General features: G+C 65.1%; 10 protein-coding genes across 10 annotated transcripts; 6 read left to right on the forward strand and 4 right to left on the reverse strand.

Moving 5' to 3' along the window:
* Nucleotides 1–518: 518 nt before the first annotated feature.
* Nucleotides 519–2,811, forward strand: VPS17 (retromer subunit VPS17; the record flags this gene model as incomplete). Its single annotated transcript, XM_076652487.1, has 8 exons — nt 519–944; nt 1,012–1,042; nt 1,101–1,336; nt 1,423–1,731; nt 1,810–1,878; nt 1,935–2,084; nt 2,150–2,686; nt 2,773–2,811. 8 exons carry the CDS (start codon nt 519–521, stop codon nt 2,809–2,811), a joined length of 1,797 nt encoding a protein of 598 aa, XP_076501940.1.
* Nucleotides 2,812–3,413: 602 nt separating this feature from the next.
* On the forward strand, nt 3,414–4,461 carry MET16 (phosphoadenylyl-sulfate reductase (thioredoxin); the record flags this gene model as incomplete). The annotated part of the gene is made up of 2 exons (XM_076652488.1): nt 3,414–4,229; nt 4,291–4,461. The coding sequence occupies 2 exons, from the start codon at nt 3,414–3,416 to the stop codon at nt 4,459–4,461; spliced, it is 987 nt and encodes a 328-aa protein (XP_076501941.1).
* A 272-nt stretch (nt 4,462–4,733) lies between these two features.
* Nucleotides 4,734–6,104, reverse strand: JCM10292_004091 (uncharacterized protein; the record flags this gene model as incomplete). The annotated part of the gene is made up of 8 exons (XM_076652489.1): nt 4,734–4,852; nt 4,919–4,994; nt 5,058–5,172; nt 5,241–5,413; nt 5,479–5,515; nt 5,579–5,689; nt 5,755–5,922; nt 6,064–6,104. The coding sequence occupies 8 exons, from the start codon at nt 6,102–6,104 to the stop codon at nt 4,734–4,736; spliced, it is 840 nt and encodes a 279-aa protein (XP_076501942.1).
* A 612-nt stretch (nt 6,105–6,716) lies between these two features.
* On the forward strand, nt 6,717–8,157 carry FPY1 (flavin adenine dinucleotide pyrophosphatase; the record flags this gene model as incomplete). Its single annotated transcript, XM_076652490.1, has 7 exons — nt 6,717–6,933; nt 7,006–7,073; nt 7,174–7,277; nt 7,353–7,703; nt 7,800–7,866; nt 7,934–8,024; nt 8,087–8,157. 7 exons carry the CDS (start codon nt 6,717–6,719, stop codon nt 8,155–8,157), a joined length of 969 nt encoding a protein of 322 aa, XP_076501943.1.
* A 267-nt stretch (nt 8,158–8,424) lies between these two features.
* On the forward strand, nt 8,425–8,927 carry JCM10292_004093 (DUF427 domain-containing protein; the record flags this gene model as incomplete). The annotated part of the gene is made up of 4 exons (XM_076652491.1): nt 8,425–8,496; nt 8,559–8,563; nt 8,646–8,712; nt 8,781–8,927. The coding sequence occupies 4 exons, from the start codon at nt 8,425–8,427 to the stop codon at nt 8,925–8,927; spliced, it is 291 nt and encodes a 96-aa protein (XP_076501944.1).
* Nucleotides 8,928–9,075: 148 nt separating this feature from the next.
* On the reverse strand, nt 9,076–11,411 carry JCM10292_004094 (uncharacterized protein; the record flags this gene model as incomplete). The annotated part of the gene is made up of 8 exons (XM_076652492.1): nt 9,076–9,608; nt 9,670–9,776; nt 9,874–10,391; nt 10,450–10,536; nt 10,604–10,681; nt 10,756–10,871; nt 10,937–11,064; nt 11,185–11,411. 8 exons carry the CDS (start codon nt 11,409–11,411, stop codon nt 9,076–9,078), a joined length of 1,794 nt encoding a protein of 597 aa, XP_076501945.1.
* Nucleotides 11,412–11,659: 248 nt separating this feature from the next.
* On the reverse strand, nt 11,660–14,755 carry SLY1 (syntaxin-binding protein; the record flags this gene model as incomplete). The annotated part of the gene is made up of 10 exons (XM_076652493.1): nt 11,660–12,193; nt 12,277–12,588; nt 12,670–12,844; nt 12,912–12,980; nt 13,061–13,185; nt 13,272–13,387; nt 13,502–13,651; nt 13,738–13,984; nt 14,066–14,279; nt 14,553–14,755. The coding sequence occupies 10 exons, from the start codon at nt 14,753–14,755 to the stop codon at nt 11,660–11,662; spliced, it is 2,145 nt and encodes a 714-aa protein (XP_076501946.1).
* Nucleotides 14,756–14,917: 162 nt separating this feature from the next.
* Nucleotides 14,918–16,448, forward strand: PUS4 (pseudouridine synthase PUS4; the record flags this gene model as incomplete). The annotated part of the gene is made up of 5 exons (XM_076652494.1): nt 14,918–14,992; nt 15,061–15,244; nt 15,306–15,519; nt 15,622–15,941; nt 16,012–16,448. The coding sequence occupies 5 exons, from the start codon at nt 14,918–14,920 to the stop codon at nt 16,446–16,448; spliced, it is 1,230 nt and encodes a 409-aa protein (XP_076501947.1).
* A 183-nt stretch (nt 16,449–16,631) lies between these two features.
* On the reverse strand, nt 16,632–18,007 carry JCM10292_004097 (uncharacterized protein; the record flags this gene model as incomplete). Its single annotated transcript, XM_076652495.1, has 4 exons — nt 16,632–16,750; nt 16,806–16,857; nt 16,922–17,467; nt 17,543–18,007. 4 exons carry the CDS (start codon nt 18,005–18,007, stop codon nt 16,632–16,634), a joined length of 1,182 nt encoding a protein of 393 aa, XP_076501948.1.
* A 100-nt stretch (nt 18,008–18,107) lies between these two features.
* Nucleotides 18,108–18,990, forward strand: JCM10292_004098 (uncharacterized protein; the record flags this gene model as incomplete). Its single annotated transcript, XM_076652496.1, has 3 exons — nt 18,108–18,201; nt 18,276–18,839; nt 18,911–18,990. The coding sequence occupies 3 exons, from the start codon at nt 18,108–18,110 to the stop codon at nt 18,988–18,990; spliced, it is 738 nt and encodes a 245-aa protein (XP_076501949.1).
* Between the last annotated feature and the right edge of the window lie 377 nt (nt 18,991–19,367).

Consider the following 19,367-nt stretch of genomic DNA (forward strand, 5'->3'; position numbering starts at 1 on the left):
CGTATCGCTCGATTTGAGGGTCGCATCGAGGTTGCAACCGGTCAGGCTTCGTCAGTATCGTGGTCCATGTTGCGTAAGCATGCACAGTGTTGCACGGCGTGATGTGACCCTCAACCGTAGCCAGAGCGATTGCGCGGTCAGGCCAGGATAGTCACTGTAACCAGGCACAACGAAGAGCCGGCTCTCAAGTCGGCTCTTTAGCTCAGTTGGGAGAGCGACAGACTGAAGTTAGATCACCTGATCCGACGCGTTCTGCAGGTCTCCGGTTCAATCCCGGAAAGGGCCAACTTTTTGCTGGATGGGGGACCGCTGGCCTCACTTGCGCCCTTTTCTGCATCGGATCAACTATCGTGCGGAGCGCTCGCAGGGTTGTCGTGCAAGTGACAGACAGTACGCTTGCAAGGAGGACGGCAACTGGCGTCTTCGTCGTCTCCGCCCCACAGCCCGGCTCCCTCCCCTCTCGCACCTCGACACCGCAGAGCAACGCCTGTTGCTGCTAGCTCGTCAGACAGAAGAGAATGAACGACTTCGACCCGCTGCACCCGGCGGCGTACGACCCGAACCCGAGGCCAGCGCGTCGACCGTATGACGGCTCGAACCTCTCGTCTGTCGCCCCGCGGTCTCCGCTGCCCGGATACGACCGCGACTACCGCGCACCTGCAGCTGGCTCGCCATCGTCGGGCGGCTGGAACGCGCCGCGGCGGGCAGACGACGTCGCCGGGGCGCCTTCGCGTGCACCATCGGGGGGAATGGTGCCGCGCGAGCCACGCACGGCGGATGCGCCAGACGTTGCTGCAACGAGGCGTCTTGCTGAAGACCTCAACGGCCCCCAGTCGCAGCGGCGCGCCGGCGACGCTGCATCTGCCAGAGACGGCTTTATTCGCATCCGCATCCTCGGCCTCGACCGCAACAAGCGCGACCTGTACATCAAGTTCAACGTCGAGGTGTGCAGCTATAGCCTATACGGCCGCAGCCGCTTTCTCCGAAGCTGATCTTGCCCTGTCGTCGCAGACGAACCTGCCCACTTTCCAGCACTCTTCCTGTGAGAATCGTGTATTTGCTCTACCTGCGCCTGCCTTGCTAAGCTCTACCTCTCCCAGACCGCTCCGTGTCCCGCTCGTATACCGAGTTCGGCAACCTCGTGTCAGCACTCTCCGTCACTTGCCCTCAATCCATCGTCCCGGCTCTTCCGCTCCAGCAGACGTCCGCCGCAACCGACGAGGAAGACGACCGTCTCATCAAGTCTGCCTTCCAGAAGTGGGTCGTACGATTGACGAGTGACCCCGCCGTCATCCGCGATGAGGAGACGAGGAGCTTCATCGAGAGCGACTTCGGCGTGCGTTCACTTTCTCCAGATGGCTTTTCTGCCTGCTCGAGCTGCGGCCCTTCCGATATGGGCTGACCCTGCTATCATACTCGCAGTACCAGGCACGAGCACGCAAGAAGTCGTCGACCCCGTTCTTCTCGCGCAGCTCGCGCTTGCCTGGCGAACTCGACGACCCACTCACGGCCGCCAAGATTTCCATGGCCCGCCTGGAAACGGCCTTCAACGACTCGGCCAAGGTCGTCGACAAGGTCTCGAAGACGCGGCGGACGACGGCGACGAGCGTGAGCGAGCTGGGCGATCAGCTCACCACCTTTGCCATGGCCGAGTCGTTCCAGCCGCTCGCGAACGGGCTCAAGCGGCTCGGGAGGACGATGAAGGTCGATGCAGACTTGCTTGCGAACCAGGTACGGCGCTGTTTGCCCTAATTCTGCCTGCGCGTGACGAGCGAGGCCCAGTGCTGACAATTGCGCTCGACATCGCAGGCCATCAACGAGCAAGTGGCGCTCGGCGACGTGCTCTACTACCAAGCAGCGAATGCAAAGTCGGCCAAGGTACGCTCGTGCGCAGGCTTACTCCGCCGCATGTTCTGACATGCGAGCGCTGGCAGGACACGCTCTCGGGCCGAGACGCAGTCGTCGAGGAGCACCGCAAGGCCGTCAAATCCAGCATCGAGAAGCGCCGCGCAATCGAGAAGCTCCGCAGCTCGTCGTCGCTCAAGGCAGACCGGGTGAACGAGGCCCTCGAGGATCTCGACGAGGTGTGCTCTTAGCTAATATACGCTCCCTCGCGATCCGTACTCACTCATGCATGGTTGATTGCTAGGCGCAACGCTACGAAGAGACCCTCGGACGCCGCCTGCAGGGCATCTCGACGAACCTGCAGCCCTCCCTCACCCGCCACTCGCTCGACACGCACAACGACATCCTCTCGGCACTGCTCGAGCACGCGAGACACGCTCTACTGTACGAGAAGCAGCGACTGAAGGAGTACGAGACGCTGCGGCCCGAGATGCGCGCGATCCGCAAGCCCGACGCGGGCGTCATCTACCGCGGGACGCCTGGAGCGGCGGGCATGGGCCGTACGGCCAGCGGCGCATCGGCGTCGAGCACCAGCGGGACGCTCCGCCCGGCCTCGCCTGCTGCATCGCCTACGCCTTCACGGACTTTCGGCTCGTCTCCTCTCGCCGCAAACGCCCCGGCTGCTCGCCCGCCCGGCGCACCCGGTGCTGCAGCGGATCCTCTGACGAGCTCCTCCGCCGGCCCGGACCTCTCGTCGATGGCGCAGAAGGGGCAGAAGCGCTCGGTGCGGAGCATGGCGAGTTCGGTCCATGTCGAGGGCGACCGACGCCAGCGGGTCGATGTGCGTTTTCTTCTTCCTCCTCCTCGCGATCCTGCGGATTACGGCCTCTGTGATGTCAGATACTAACGTTGGTTTTGTCTCTGCAGGCAAGGATGGCCGCATCGATGCTCGCGAACGGGTTCTGATCCTCCTGAGCTCTTCCTGCCTTTCTTCCTCTGCCGCTCCTGCTGTCCTACTTGTCTGCATTGAATCATTGTTGCCTCACGTTGTGAGTTCTTCAGTTGACGCATGTGAGCTGAGTCGCGTAAGCCAGGCCAGGTGGCGTTCGCCCGTCCCGTAAGAGCGGTCGCTTCTGCTGGCTGCCATTTTCGAAGAGCTTTTGCTGTGCTTTCGCTCCCAGCCAATGCACCTTTCCCAGAAGGGGTGAGCGAAGCCGGACACCGAGGAGACGGTCGTCAAGGCGGAGTGGAGGCGACGGTCTCGGCCTACGTCGCCGACTTCGGACGGATCGGCGCGGCTCGCCCTGCGTTCGCGCTTTTCGCTCACGCAAGCAAAGCACGCAACATCGCTCACCTCATCAACCCTCCGCGCGCGTCCAACGGCCTGCACTCGCTCGAGCCGCACTCCCTTGACCACCACACACTCACCTCGAGCCACCCGCCGCTCTCTGCGCCGCATACAACCCCGGCCTTCTCAACCCGCAAGCACGCAATCCACACGTCGACCAGGTTCCGCCGCCTCGCCCCGCCTGCTCCCCTCTAGAACCCCAGCGACGTTTCTCAACGCCATGTCTGCCCTCGCATCGCCCATTGCCGCGACTGGCGCCGATGCCACGCTCGCCGCCTCGAGCTCCGCCGACGCCCAGCCCGTCGCCTCGACCTCGTCGGCCGTGTTCGACCCGTCGCAGCTCGACGCCGTCAACGCGCAGCTTGCCGATGCGTCGCCGCAGGAGATCCTCGCGTGGGCGATCGACCACATCCCCGAGGGTCTCACGCAGACGACCGCGTTTGGGCTCACCGGGCTCGCCGCCATCGCGATGATCAGCGTCATCTCGCGCAAGCGCAAGCAGCCGCACCTCGTCCCCCTCGTCTTCTACGACACGCTCTACCACTTCCAGGAGACGCTCGACCTCGCCAAGCGCGTCGAGAAGAAGTACAACGTCGAGGTCAAGGTGTACCGCCCTCCCGGCGTCGAGACCACCGCCGAATTCGAGGCCAAGTACGGCGAGCGCTTGTGGGAGACGGACGAGGACACATACGACTACCTCGTCAAGGTCGAGCCCGCGCGTCGCTCGTACGCCGAGCTCGGCGTCAAGGCGGTCATCACCGGTCGCCGGCGCTCCCAGGGCGCGGACCGTGCTGCGCTCCAGCCGGTCGAGATTGACTCGACGGGCCTGATCAAGATCAACCCGCTGTGCCGATGGGGCTTTGACGAGGTCAAGGACTTTATCGACATGGCCGGCGTGCCGTACAACCCGCTGCTCGACCAGGGCTACAAGTCGATCGGCGATTGGCACTCGACGAACAAGCCCAAGGAGGGCGAGAGCGAGCGCGCGGGCCGCTGGGCGTCCAACAAGACTAAGACCGAGTGCGGTCTGCACAAGGTGCGCTCTCCGCACTCCCGCTGATTGTTGAGCAGCGCGCTGATTTCACGTGCACTCTCAGGACTACTTCGCGATGAAGCGCGCGTTCGAGAAGAAGCAGATGGAGCAGGCTCGCGCGGCGGCCGACAAGGCCCGCGGCGACGAGGAGGTCGGCGAGTCGTCGGTCGACCTTTCGAAGGACGAGGCCAAGGACCTCGGCGCTTCCTTCAGCGACCTCAAGCTCGGCGCATAGATCAGTCTCATGGCTAGATCCCTTCCCCTTCTAAAAGAGCTCTAGTGCTCGCCCTAGAGCTCGCTTTGACCCCGCCCTCATCTTGCTGCTGTCCACCCCCGTTGTTTGTACCTCCTGCATCCGCATCGTTGTCTAGACCATTCGTACACACCCAGTTGTTCCGTAACGATATCCATTTCCCGCTTCTGCTCTCGCGTCTCGACGTCGAGAGAGACGAATCTACTTGGCACAACATGGACAACCGCGTTCTACAGTGTCTCCTTCGATGCTCGTCAGATAGCCGCCATGCCGAAGCCTTTCCTGAGCTGCTCGAAGACGACGAGCGACAGCAGCGAGTGCGGCCACAGGCGCCAGAAGCACATGCTGAACCCTTTGTAGTAGGCGAGCGGTCCTGCAGTCGCCGACCGCGTGTGAGCGCGAGCATCGAGGAAAGGGCCAATAGCGGGCTGGTACGGACCTTCGTTCTTGAGCAGCAAGGCGGCGCAGTGCAGCGCGTTGCGATACTGACCCGTCTTGTCGGTCATCATGCGAACCTGCGCGCCGGAAGAGTCGGTCAAGTGCTCAGACTCGCAAGGTCCACAGTGTTGTAGACACACCTTGATTACGTCTATGGGATTGCTCGCCGCCGAGCAGCAGAAACCGGCGATACCGCTTGCGGCAACGTGCGTCCGGATTCCCTCATTGAAGGTCCCGGGGAAGTCCTTCTTTAGCCTGGCGACGAACGCGTGTCAGCTCCCACTGCAGCCTCCCACGTCAACCAGGACTCAAATGGGACGCACGTGTGCTTGATATGGTCATAGCAGCCGAGCTGCGTCGATGTGAGCACGCCGGCGCGCACGATGGTCGGGCCAACCGCCTTGTAGAACCCCTTGATCCCTTCATTCTGCGCGATCTGCACAACGTGCTGTCGCAGCGAGCCAGTCGCTGCGGGCGCTTGAAGTCGGACCTTGAGCTACCGCAAGAGCGTCAGCTGGCGGCTCGCGCGGGACGGGGTCGTAATCAGCATTCGTAACTGACCAGGTCCGCCGGATTTGCAACCGCCGCTCCGATCATACTGCGGACGGAGCCTCAATGTGAGCAGGCGTACGAGGGCGGGGACGATCGACGAAAAGCGCACCCGCTTGCCATACCGCCCGCAAGTTTCGTCCCGAATCCATTCGGATCTGCCAGCGGGACCACCTTGACGATTGTCGTTTTGACGAGATCGTAGCCGCCCATGCGGATGCCGCTATGATTCCATGCGAGAGTTCAGCAAGCATTTCGTTGGCGCAATTCAGTCAGACGAGCCCGTACGAATAGGTCGCTTCTCGCAGCAAGCTGCCCGACAAGCCCTTGTAGATACTGGCTGGACCTTCTTCGCGAACCATGGAAACGAGCGTGCGGAAAGCGTTCGTTGAGCGCGTCGTCGTGAGGCCGTCTGCCGACTGCGACTTGAGCTGCAGCTGCTGTCGCACCTTGACGCTATGCAAGAAATGGACCACCAAGCGGATCAGTGATCTCCTCGCAACCAACGGGGAAGTCTGAATGGCCGCTGCAGAGCTTCAACGGGCGCCGGGAACTGAAGCAGTGTGAATCCGTGGCCTGAAGCTACGGATAACTCACAGATCTGCAGGATTCGTGACAAAGGCTGCGGTCTGTGGCATCGCGAATAACAGTCAGTGGTCGGGATCTTCTTTATCGAGACCCACCGCGCGGGGACAGCGGTCGAGGGAGGCGCAGAATGCCATGCGGTGCATTACTCACCATGTTAGACACGCCAGCGAGCGCGACCTTGCTCGCCAAGAGACTCCAGTCGGTGCCATCGTCGAGTATGTGTGCAACAGTGGCATCCTCGTGAGCGTGTGAGCGTGAGAGCGGTAGTGGGGGTGGAAGACGGCGGTCGAGCGGGAGCTCGTGACCAGGCGGGTCCAGCGGGGTCGGTGCGAGCGAGTCAGTGTGCGGTGCCATGGATGTTCGCTGTCCTGCCTCGAGCGGCGTGAGAGGGGAGGAAAGCGAGGCCAAGTGGGGCTTTCGCGCGTTTGGGCGAGCCGGGTTGCCGGCCAGTTTGCGCCCTCTGCTCCGCCGCCGCCGAGAGCACGGCGAGCGGGCCGAGGTGCAGCAGAACGTACCGTAAAGCAGCGCAGCATCGGGCACGTGCAACAAGACTCCCCTGCAACCTGCCCGACTTCATCAATTCACCGCCCCACTGGCCGATCGAGGGTCGCGCGAGTTGGCAACCGTCCTCTTCTCTTGCTCACACCGCTGGACAGCGCTGCATGCTGAGCTCTGCACTGGCACGGCTGCGCACGACTGCTCAACACGTCGCTCCCGCTGCTGCTCTCGCTTCCCGCTCGCCGATCGCCCGCTCTCGCACCATGTCATCTTCTCACGACGCCCCGACGTTCCCGCTCACGCCTGTGCCCGAGCGCGACGACGGTGCGCCCGTAGTGAGGCAGGCGGGCTGCCTCATCATCGGAGACGAGGTGCTCAACGGTAAGGCTCTCGGTCACCTCGGCCTCACGCCTCGACGCAGTGGTGCTGATCGAGAGCGAGTCCCTGGTGCAGGCAAAACGCGCGACAGCAACTCGAACTTTCTTGCCAAGATGCTGTTCGACCTCGGCGTCGAGCTCAAGGTGCGATGCCGGCCCGTCCTCGGATCTCTTGCCGACTCATTCTTGGATCTCGCACAAATCCCGCTGACCCATCGACATGCCGACGGTCACGTACAAACAGCGCATCGAGGTGATTGCAGACGACGAAGACGAGATCATCGAGGCTGTGACGCGTATGCACAAGAACTACGACCTCGTCGTGACCTCCGGCGGTATCGGTCCTACGTGCGTTGCGGTTTGCTCGGTCGCGCGCTTCCAGTTGAACCTCTCTGACTTCTCGCCGTCGCTGACGTATCCCAGCCATGACGACATCACCTACGCATCGATTGCGAAAGCCTTCAACACCCCGCTCGAGTACCACGAGGAGACGAAGCGGCGCATGTACGAGATGGGCAAGCACCGCTACAACCTCGAGCAGCAGACCGAGGAGCAGACCAAGGCGCGCCTGCGCATGGCGCTCTTCCCGCGCGACGCCGAGGTCCTGTTTGTCCAGGAGGATCTGTGGGTGCCCGTCGTGCGCGTTGGAGGCAAGGTCTGCATTTTGCCTGGCGTGCCGCGGCTCTTCGAGCGGCTTGTTGAGGGTCTCGCGGCGCGGTACATTCCGCTGCCGCCGAGCTCGGAGAAGCCCTACCGCGTGCTCGTCCACACCAAGTGCGTTCCGCCATCCTCCTTCACTCCAGGAACCAGTCCGGTCCTACATAGATGCATGCCTGAGGCGGCCAGAGACTGACGTTGAAACACCGGCAGGATGCCCGAGAGCTCCATTGCACCGTTCCTGACTACGCTGCAAGAGAAGGTTCGGAAGGAGATGATTGTACGTCGTCCGCAGCCCTTTCACCGGACCGCTCAGCATCCCGCTGACAAGCACTTTACTTCTGCAGCGCGTTGGCAGCTACCCCAAGCTTATGGCAGGTGTCGACGTGTCGCTGATCGGGAAGGACGAGGCGCGGTTGAAGGAGTTGGCGGAGGAAGGTGTGTCACATCTCGTCCGCACGTTGTGGTGTCGGGACCGCGCTGACTGTGACCTCACGCAGTCATCAAGGAGCTCCAGGGCGAGCTGTTGGCGCAGGGAAAGCTCGGGCAGGAGGAGCCAGTCAAGCAGTAGAAGTCCCGCGATCCGTTGGAATGCCACTTTCGGACTTTCGTGCAATTCCGCGATGCTGCGAGGGCATCGGGCACTCGGCCAGGGGGTAGAACGCTTCCGCATCGTCGGCTACAGCTGGCCCCTCACGCATAAGCTGTCTTTCGCGGGTCCGTCGCTTTCCTGAACATGCGGCTCTCACTTCGCCAGACCTCTCCTTTCCTCCTCCCCAGACCGTCCTCTCCTCGCTTCGCACACCCGACTCTCGCAAGACATCGCCAGCTTGCCACGATGGTCAAGGTCACGTACAAGGGTTCCACCATCGCCGAAAGCTCCTCGACCCGCATCGTCGAGGGCAACCATGTACGTCCTCGCTGCGTCCTTCGGGCATCGAAGCAGCAGATCTGACCCAGCTACCCCCCCAGTACTTGTGCGCACCGCTGCTGGCTTCCCTGGGCCCTTGCTGCACGAGCTGACCTTCCTTCCCCACATGATCGGCTCGCTTCCGTCAGCCCGCCCGGCGACGTGAAGAAGGAGTACTTTGGCCCGAGCGACACGCACACGGTCTGCCCGTGGAAGGCGAGTGCTGCTCGAATCCTCCAGGCGCAACGGCAAGAGCTGACACCGCTCGTCGTCGGGATCCGCAGGGCAAGGCGAGCTACTATTCGCTCAAGATCGGCGACGAGGTGGTGCCCGACGCCGCGTGGTACTACCCGCAGGCCTACGAGAAGGCCAAGGACATCGAGGGCTACGTCGCGTTCTACAAGAACAAGGTCGACATCGTCGAGAACTGAGGCGGTCGGCTCTCGATGCGACGGAAACACGAGGCGTGACTGCAGTTACCAGGAGACGACAACATGTACAGCACGAGTACCACATACGAAGCAGAGAGAGGGGGGTATCGAAGCGAAACGCGAGAGCTGGGGGGTCACAAAGAGGCGCTCACTGCTCCTTCCGATCCGCCTCCGACGACTCGTCCCGCATGCTGAGCCCGCGCTCGAAAGCGCGCAGCACGAGCGCGACGCCGCGCTGCATGCGCTCGTCCTCGGTCATCTCCTCGACCGACTTGCCCTCGCCGGGGAGCGGCTGCCCGGAGCGCTCCTTCTTGTCGCGCAGCTCGCGCTCGCCCTCGCGCACCTCGTCGTCGTGCGCGGCGCGGCCCTCATCCGTCTCCTCCTTGCGGATGCGCTGCATCTGCTCGAGGTCCTTGTCGCGCTCCTGGTCCGACTGCGGCTCGTTGTGCGTAAAGGCCGACTTGACGCGGTCGACGAAGCGCTTCTTCTTCTTGCTCAGCGCGCCGTACTTCTCGATGCCGCGGATCGTGAGCACCGACTTGGAGATCGACACGCGGCTCATGTCGACGCCGTCGTCCTGGAGCGACCGCACGAATGCCTTGAAGTGCATAGTGCCGGCGCGGTAGTGGCCGGAGAGCGGACTCAGCGAGGTCAGGTGACCCTTGTTGGCCTTGATGAGACCTGTCACCGACGTGCAACAGATCAGTGTCGAAGCGCGCTGCGGGAATCGCGAGCAACTGACCGGCAGAAGTGACCCGCGCGCCGTAGAGGAAGGACGAGTGCTGGAAGGACCCCGTCTTCTTGATGCCGACGTAAAGCCTGTTCTCAAGATCCGAAACGTAGAGCCACCTGACCCGGCCGGAATGGCAGAAGAAGCGGTCGTAGAGCGTGAGGAACCTGAACGAGCCGAGGGACCGAGAGGAGGAAGAGGAAAGTGTAAGCGCACGTATTCTTGTTGATCGTCGTGCGCAGGAGTGTGTCCATGACGGCACGCGGAGAAGCATAGTACTTGACTCGCTCTTTGGCCTGACGGACGCCCTTGCCCTGTCCCGCCGTCCCGCCCTTGTCGCCGTACGGCCTGGCGCCCTCGCGGATCTCGTCGGCCGGATCGGTGCTCGACCCGCTCGACGACGAGGATGACGAGGACGACGAGTCGCTCAGGTCGCCGACCTCGCCTCGCTCCTGCATCGCCTGGATCTTCTCCTTCTCGCGCGCCTGCTTCTCCTCGTACTCTTTGGCAGAGATGGCGACGATACCGCCGTTCTCGGGGCCGCGGTCCTCGTGGTACTTGCTCGTGTCGAGCGGCGAGCGGTCCTTGGCCCAGACGAGGAGGCCGTCGTCGTTGACGATGACGCGGTAGACCTCGCGCTGCGTGGCGTTCAGGTAGACGATCCGCTCCGAGTCGAGCCGTTTGCGAGGGCATTCTTCGAGATCGAGATGTTTGCCCTCGCCCTCGTCGAGCCACTGTGCGCATCGCCATGTCAGCCGCGCCGAGACAAGGCCGGCAATCGGAAAGACTCACGTGGAAGAAGTTGTCCTTCGTGTCGGACTCATTCCAGCGCTTGTGGTAGTACTTGAGGTTGCTGCCGTACCGGTGCTTGTTGTCGACCTAGCCGTGGAGAAGCGTGAGCGGAGAAGAAGGCAGTAGTCGAGCGAGAGAACCCATTGGAGCTCACCATCTCGAGCCAGTACTGCGACTCCATCGCCTTTGCCGCTGTGCGTTCCTTGTTGATGCGCTTGCGCTCCTTGTCGTTCTGTGCGACAGCGTACAAGCGTCAGCGGACCAAGTCACGCGACCAGTAGCGGCGAGAGCAGACTGCAAACGCACGCGAGCCAGCTTGTCCATCTCGTCCTCGGCGCTGAGCTCGTCTGGCTGATCAGGCTGGCGCGACTTGCCCTCGCTGATCTTGGACGCGAAGATCTGGCCGCGCTGCCAGCGCGAGGCTGCCAAGTGGTCGTCAGCACGCGCTTTCAAGAGCGTCCCGAGCAGACGCTACAGTCGCACGTACCAGTGTCGTTCTTGTTGGTGTCCTGGTCGTGCCCGGCGGACGAGAGGCGACGTGCGCGCGCACCTTCGGTCCATCGCTCGCTGCAGGTGAGGTTGCACCCTCTCGCCGTCCGCCGCTGCACGTGCGAGCTGTGGGCGCCAGTGTTCAGGATGAGCAACTCGTGTAGGCCGTCATCGCACGCGCAGAGGACGACGCGGACACGACCGTCTCCATCCCCCACTTGCACCTGACGACGAACAACAACGCACCGGTAGCTTGACTGGATGACGCGGACAGCCTGCTCGTTCTCCTGAGCCGCCGGCGAGTCTGCTCCCGCCCGCTGCCCGTCCGCACCGCCGCCGCTCGTGCCGTTCGGGCCCGCTCCCGCTGCGGCGTGCCGATCATTCACGCGCTTCTCGACCTCCTTTGCGCGGCGCCGGTCCTCGTCGACCGAGCTCGTGCGATAGTCGTAGTCTGCACCCTGCGAGTCTGGCATCTCGGGAGCAAGCGAGTGGCAGAGGCAGCGGGAGGAGGGAGAGAGCGAGCCGGAAATGGGGCTCGGAGGCAAGTGTAGCTTCCCGCACGAGGCTATCTTGGGACTGCGCAGCGCGAACCCGTCACGGCCAAACAGTCGGAGGCAGGCCACAGAGACGGACAGACCCGATAACTTATCGCATGGCGTCGTCGTTGCACGGTCCGAAAAAACTGCTGGACTGCGCAAACCCGCATCCGCACCTCGACCCCTCACCCCGACTTGGCGAGGTTCCCGAGCGCCTTGACAAACTCGCTCGGCGCGAGGATCTCGGTACTCCCGTACGTGACACGCCGCGTCGGCACGCCCGCCGAACCGCCGCCCTGTCCTCCCGCGCCCTGCCCCGCGCCCGCGCCCTGCGCGAGCGAGCCGGACCCGCCGCCGCCGCCGCCGCCGCCGGCCGACGCGCCGGGCACGCTGCGCTGGACGTACTCTGCGAGGTTGCCATACTCGACGAGGCTCCCGCCGCCGACGACAAAGACGGTCGCGTCGTGGTACTGCTGCCGCCCGCGCCCCTGCGTCGCCGCGGCCGGGCGCGCGCTGCGCCCGCCCGACCGCGGGTCAAACAGCAGGTAGTCGTCCGTGTCTTGCAGCGCCTGCGTCGCGCCCGAAGACGGGTCCATGAGCGCCTCGACGAGGCGCGTGACTGGAAAGTCTTTGCGCGCCGGGAGGAAGTTCTTGACGCCCGAGATGAGGTTGTCGAGCCCGACGCCGCCGATCCCGCCGTCGCGCAACCGGTCCGTTAGCTGTGCGTACATGCGCCGTCACAAGTCAGTTAGGGCGCGAGCACAACAGAGCGCCGCAGAAAGCCGAACGAAAGCCCACGCACCCGGTTCGACAGCGAGCTGAATCCGCGCATCAAGTCTCCTCCGGCGCCCATCGCCTGCGGCTGTGCAGCCGTCGCCGTGCCCAAGCTGCTCATGCGCATGACGTCGCGGAGGCGCTTGGCAAACTCCCACGGGCCCATGTCGACGCCCGTCTCGGTCAGCGCGCGCTCGTACTCTGCGAGGTCGTCGCGCGAGAGGCCCTTGTCCGAGCCCGACGCGAGCATCGAAAAGTAGTAGCACAGGACGAGCCGGAGCTTGTCTTCGGGGTTGTGCTTGGCCGGGTCGCGCACCGCCTCGAGCAGGTCGCGCTTCGTCTGCGAACCGGTGGCGGCCGTAGCAGCGGACAGCGTCAGGATACTTCTTGCGCGTCGGCGATGCGGGCGTGGCGGACGCACCTGCTTCGTGATGGCCTCCTCCATCTGGAACAGCGTATCCAGCCCGCGGTCCTTGATGCCCTGCAGCAGCGCCGTCGCAATGTTCATGTGCGCGTCGAGCGTCGTCTTGCGCGCCGTCAGCTCGGGGAGCGCCGTGATCGCCGCCTTCAGGTTCGCTGCGTTCGACGTGAGGTCGCTGTGGGCGAGGACAGGCGGATGAGTGCGCTTCCAGGCGAGTGAGCCGCTGGGAGGCGGAGACGCACACTTGTGAAAGGTCGGCAACATCGCTCACACCCGTTGACCGCGTAATCTCGTTCGCATCCTGCTTGTACCTGCGAGTCACCACATCACCGACATCAGCTTCCTCCTGCCGGCCAAAGACGCGGAAAGGCGAGACAGCGGCGACACGCACTTGTTGAGCTCGAGGTCGATCTCTTCTGCGACGTGCGGGAACGGATTCTGCGCATTCTTGGCCCAGAAGAAGTCCTTAGCGTCGAGGTCGTACGTCTTTTTGCTCATCTTGCCGCCGTCGGGTGCCTGTGCGTGGATTCCAAGATGAGCACGCCAGCTCGTCGATTTCGAGGAGCGGAAGCTGCAACAGCGCAGACGGAGCACAGACGCACCTCGACCGTGACGCGGTTGAGCTTCATCCCGAGCACGTCGTTGACGAGCGCCTGGTAGGTCCAGCTGTGCGAGAGCATCGAGACGAGGTCGACGTTGCGGTCCATGATGACGAGCACTGCGACGCACGTCAAACAAGTGTGAGTTCCAACTGCGTCCGAACGAAGGAACACCCGGATATCGTGAAACAAGCCACGAGACCCGATCGCGCCGCAGGAAGGTGGCCACTCACGCGGCCGCCCAAAGCTGCCCTCTCCCGCGCCGCTCGTGAACGCGTTGACGCCGCGGCTCGAGGCCATGTGGTCGCGGATGCGCGAGTCGAGCTTGCGCGCGACCATCTCGGCGGCGTTGCCTCGCGGCGCGCGGATGATGGGGAGCTGGCCTGCTCTCAACAGAGTGCCGGGAAGAGCAATGGCGTCAGTTCGTGTTGATCGGAGACGGGAGACAAGAGAGGAGACGTGGACGCACCCATCGTGACGACGACGCCAAAGAGGCCGCGCGCGATGCGGTCCGTGATCTCTTCAATATCGGCCTCGGTCGCGCGCGGGTCGTTCAGCTTCTCGTACGTCGTGCGCGAGTCGGTCGACGCAGCTTGCGCGGCGGGCTGGAGGGCGGCGGAGGAGGTCGAGGCGGCGGAGGAGGCGGTCGAGAGCGAGGGGGCGAGCGAGAAGAGCGAGTGCGAGAGGACGAGGTAGTCGAGGTGCTGGTCGTACACCTGCGCGCCCCATCGGAAATCAACACGACTGATCTCTGACGCAACTCGAGTATGAGCAGCTGGAAAGCGAGGTGGGCGCACCTGCTCGACACCCTCGACGGTGCCATCCTTTGCGACGGTCTCGGCAAACTCCTCGAGCAAAGTGCGGCTCAGCGCGCTAGTAAAGTTGACATAGGTGGACGCGTAGAGGCCCTTGCGGAGGTCGGCGGCGATGCGCTGGATGTTGCTCGACGTCGGCGCGACAAAGTAGATGGCCGGGACGTCGGGGAGGGCGGGGCGGTCCGAGTGCAGTTGCCTGCGGGTTCGGGGCGCGCGTCAGCTGGGTGTCCGTGCAGCTTTGGCAATGTGCCGGTGCTCCTGTAGGCTCTCTTGCGGCTGGACACGGTGCTATCAGCACTTGCACGCGTCACGACGAGGCAGCGGAGCGAGCGGCCGGGAGCGCGTCGCAGCTCGGGTAGTCGCGCTCGACCGCGCAGAGTGTGGTGGGCTCGTGGCCGCCCAACGTGTGTGCAACTCGAGGCACGGGCGGGGGGTGCTCGGGGAGCGGGCGAGGTTGGCGCAGACTGACACATGCAAGGTGATGCCGGCGTCGCGGAGGTCCTGGACGCGGAGCGAGGTGGCGATGACGTCCTGTCCGGTCCTGTCGAGGACGAGGCACTTCCAGGTGGGGAGCTGGGCGTGGCCCGGGGGCGGGGTGGGGGCGTTGAGGGCGAGGAGGGCCTTGAAGCACTCGACTTGGCGGTCGCGGAGGGTCGCGTAGCCCGTCGCCATGGGGCTGGGCGGGTGTGGGGAGCGTGTGCGGGACTGCCTCGGGGCGAGTCGAGCGCGAGAGGGACGAGGACGAGGCGACTACGTCTGGTGGGTGTAGTCGCGCCTAGTCGGTCGATTACACTTGGTCTCCTGGTGACTGCTCCTTGTACTCGCGCTGCCACGATGCCAAAGGCACCCAAGGCCCCGCTCTCGGCCCTCTTTGCCATCAACAAGCCCACAGGGACACCCTCGATGACGGTGCGCCCTCTGCTCTCCTTGTCTCTCTCGCGCACCGCCTCACTCGCACTCGCAACTCGCACCCGCAGCTCCTCAACCGCCTCCAGCCCCTCTTTGCCGCCTCGGCCATCTTCCGCGACCCCGATGCAGACGCAGCCAAGGACAAGGGCAACCAGCGCGGAGGAGGGCGCCGCGGGAGGGGGAGGCGAGGAGCACCCAAGGTCAAGATGGGCCAGGGCGGCACCCTCGACCCGCTCGCAGACGGCGTACTCGGTGCGGTCGACACCGACACAGCCTCTGCGAGGACGCGGCTGACGAATCTCGCCCCGTGCAGTGGTCGGGACCAACGCCGCGACCAAGCACCTCTCGCGCTTCCTCGACTGCACAAAAGAGTACCGCGCGATCGGCCTCCTCGGGTGCTCGACCGACTCGTACGACTCGGAGGGCAAGCGCGTGCGCACCGTCCCCGGCGCGCACGCCCTCTCGCGTGCAGACGTAGAGGCCGTCCTCGACCGCTTCCGCGGCGAAATCGTCCAGACGCCGCCCATGTGCGTTGTTTTTCGTCCTCTCCGCGCCTCTGCCAGACTGCGTGAGCGTCATGTTGAGAGCGCGCATGCTGACTTTGGGAGTCGACGCCCGCGCGAACACAGCTTCTCGGCGCTCAAGATGGACGGCAAGCCGCTGTACGAGTACGCGCGGACCAACACGCCGCTCCCGCGCCCGATCCCGCCGCGCACGGTGACGGTGCACTCGCTCGAGCTGCTGCGCTTCGTCCCCGGCGACGAGCACGCGTACGAGTACCCCGCAGAGGAGCTCGATGAAGCGGCGAAGAGCGAGCTCGAGCGGCTCGAGAAGATGGTCAAAGAGGGGCGGACAGAGGTCCCGAGCGAGGAGGAGGTCGCGGCGGCATCGAGCGCACCCGCCGAGCCTGCGCCGACCGCCGAGTCTGCACCGGCAGCGTCTGCCTCGAGTGCGTCCCCTCTGACTTGACAGCCACGCCCCCCATCATCACGCTGACATCCTTCCTCTTCCCTCCGCAGCTTCCACCGCCACCTCGACCTCCTCCTCTGCTTCCCCTGCGCCCGCCCCCGCGCGCGCCCCCATCTTCGAGATCCGCCTCACCGTCTCGTCCGGAACCTACATCCGCTCGATCGTGCACGACATCGGCGCCGCGCTCGGCTCGGCCGCGCACGTCGTCAAGCTCACGCGCACGCGCCAGGGCGAGTTTGCGCTCGAGCCTCCTCCCCCCGCTGGGGTCGACGAAGAGGGCGAGGGCGAGGGGAAGGGAGGCGCGGGGTGCATTGAGTGGGCGCTGCTCGAGCGGGCGATTGCGGCGCAGGAGAGGGCTTCGAAGAAGAAGAAGGAAGGGGCCGCTGCAGGCGAGGGTGGGCCAGACGCGGCGGCGGAGGGAGAGCGCGACGCAGACGGGTGGCTCGAGTGGGAGAGGGAGCTGCTGGCAAAGTGCAAGGAGGTGTAGCGTCGGTGACATTGGTCGCGCGAGACGGGCTGCATGGGCGCACTGCACTGCCGGTGGGAGACACGAGACAGAATGTGCGAGGAGGCGACGGAAGAGACGACACGACCTTCTCAATTTTGCCGCCGGGTCTCTCCCACTCGCAAAGCTGGCAAAGTATGGAAATGGCACTGCACAGAGAGCCTCTCACGCAGCGACGACCTTTGTCCTGTTCCAGAAGCGGAAGCGGTCCAGCCCCTTTTCCTCGGACGGGACGACGGTCGCGGTCGAGATGTTGTGGCGGTAGTAGTTCGAGTGTCGCGTGTCTGTGCACGTGAAAGTGGTCAGCGAGATGTAGGCGCGGAGTATTGCGGGACGCACCGGGGAGGGCGACAAAGAGCTGCTGGTAGACAAAGTGTCCCGTGCTCGGATCCTGCGGTGCGAGGCGAATGAGTCCCGGTGGCCTCGGGAGAGGGAAACAAGCCGCCTCGACGCACCTTTTGCAGCTCGGCGACGACCTCGCCCGTCGTGTACTCTCCCAGGCGCGGTTTCCGCTGCCGGCGGAAGAAGCCCGCTCCGGCCAGCCCCGCGTCGCCGTCTCCCGGCTGCTGCGCCCCTCTGAGCCCGCGCACGCCGCCAAACATGCTCTTGACGGCGCTGCCGACCCCGCCTGCGACCCACCCGCCCCAGGACTGTGCGCGCTGGGCGTCGAGCGCGCGCCTGCGCTCGGCCTCGAGGCGCGCCTCCTCCTCGTGCTCGGTGAGGCCGCTCGAGAGGCGCGGCTGGTACGCGCCCGGGCGGCTCGAGTCGTCCCACACGGCGGGGCCGATCCAGCGCTTGGCCCAGTCGAGCCACGTGTCGGCGCCGTGGAGGGCGTCGTGCGCGAGCGGGTCGGAGCCCTCGACGTAGAAGCGGACGAAGAGCGTCTCGAGGCCCGTGCGCGGGTCGACGGTGAGCGAGTGCTGGATGCGGCGGTTGCGCCGCATGCGCGACGACGACGCGCTGCCGTGGAACGAGAGCGGCGGCGCGAGCATGGTCAAGAGCTGCCGGGGCGCGGGAGCAAGCGTCAGCGAGGGGAGCGGCCAACTAGCGCTCGTTCGAGAGAACTCGCTGCGCACCTCTTCGTCGTGCTTTACGCGCTCGACGCAGTCCTCAAAGATGCGGGTCGGGCTCGCCTCGGAGAAGAGCTCTGTGCCGAAGGCATACACGACGAGGACAAAGAGGGTGGCGCCGCCGAGGACGACGACGAGGCTGGCACCCTGGGTGGCTGCGACCTTTGCCTTGCCGCCGACGCCGAGCTGCCTCCAGCGCTTCGAGTCTGCGGCGATGCGCTCGTCGCGGCTCGGGTTGGGCGGGAGCGGGAAGGGCCCGAGGTTGGGGCCCGAGGTGGTGCTGCTGCCCGGACGAGTGGCGCCGTCGCGGGCGAGCTGCGAGAGGTACGGGTGCGGGTCTGCGGGCGACGGAGACGACGACGAGGACGAGGACGAGGACGAGGCGAAGCGGAGGGCGGGGCGTGGAGAGAGCGCGGGTGCGCGTGCGGCAGCGCGGACGAGGCGTGCGGGTGCTCGCGTGCAGCTCTGCATCGTCGCAGCAGTGCGCCCCTCTGTCGCGGTCGAGGCGAACGCTCTCTCCTCGGCAACTCGTTCCGCGCTCTCTTGCCGCTCCCTCCCTCTCGACACAGCCATGAGCGGATTGCAGGTCGACCTTTCACCCAATGGACTAGATACGAGTACTAATCCTCCACCCCACAGCTCTGCAACCACCGCCTTCAAGTCGGGTGCGCCTTCCCCTCCTCCTCATCGCTCCGTCATGCCCATCCCTCGCCTGACCCCCCTCCCTCCCCGCCCCCAGCCAAGAGCCTCGCCGAGTCCGGCCGCTCCCAGATCAACAAGGGGTTCGACCGCGTCGACGCCCGCTTCCCCATGGGCAGCGGCGCTGGCGGCGCCGGTTCGCGCGGCCGCTCCGACTCGGGCTCGTCTGCCGCCGCCGCGCCCTCGCCCGGCGGGCTCGCCGTCCCGACGCACTCGTCCTACGCCCCGCCGCCCCCGCCCTCCCGCGGCGCGAGCAGCAGCTCGTCCCCCGCGCCCGCGCCCGCGCCGCCCCCTCGAGGACCCGCACCCTCGTCTGCCGCAGCGGGAGCGCGCGGCGTGTTCAGCGGGATGGACGGCGCCGACAAGGAGGCGTTCTTTGCGCTCCTCGACGAGTACTTTGCCTCGCGCCCGCACTTCGCCGCCCTCTTCCAGGGCGGCGCCTCGGCTCCGGCGCCCGCAGCGGCTCCGCAGCGCGTGATCCCGGCGGCGGCGGCAGCGCCACCGAGGGGCGTCGGGAGCGCGGTCGCGCTGTACGATTTCGAGGGCGCGCAGGCAGAGGACTTGCCGTTCCACGAGGGCGACCAGATCACCGTCCTCGAAGTCGGTGCGCTCCCCTCTTCCTGCGACCGTCGCTCAAGCGTCCGAGGCGCTGATATGCTTGAACCCGTGCTGCAGTGAGCGACGACTGGCTCAAGGGCGAGCTGCGCGGCCGGACGGGCATATTCCCGCGCGCCTACGTCGAGATGCAGGGTTGAGAGGAGCGCGGCACAAAGTCTCGTCTCTCTTCCGCTCGCCTCTCTTCCGCGCCACCGCCAAAACAGACACTCGTCTCGTCGCCTCTTTTCCCCAAGTCCCTCTGTGTGCCGAGCAGTACCAGCAGTGCCGTCTGTTCTTTCGCCGAGTCCCTTACGCGTATTGTAGCCGTATGACCTTTCGAGTCGCTTCCATCGAGCGAGAGCACAAGCCGATCGAACAAAGTGCACCAAAGCGTCCTCTCTTTGCCAACAAGCGCAAGATGGGCGGACTCCAACACACTCGATCCCGTTTCATCCCCTCCCCTCCCTTCACAAACACCAACGAATTCCCTCCCTCGGCCGTCCCACCTCGGTCTCACCCAACCACGCGACTCACT

The sequence above is a fragment of the Rhodotorula paludigena genome (genome assembly GCF_050403205.1).
Source record: "Rhodotorula paludigena JCM10292 DNA, Rt_paludigena_JCM10292v1_ctg78, whole genome shotgun sequence".
In the NCBI taxonomy this organism is placed as follows: domain Eukaryota; kingdom Fungi; phylum Basidiomycota; class Microbotryomycetes; order Sporidiobolales; family Sporidiobolaceae; genus Rhodotorula; species Rhodotorula paludigena.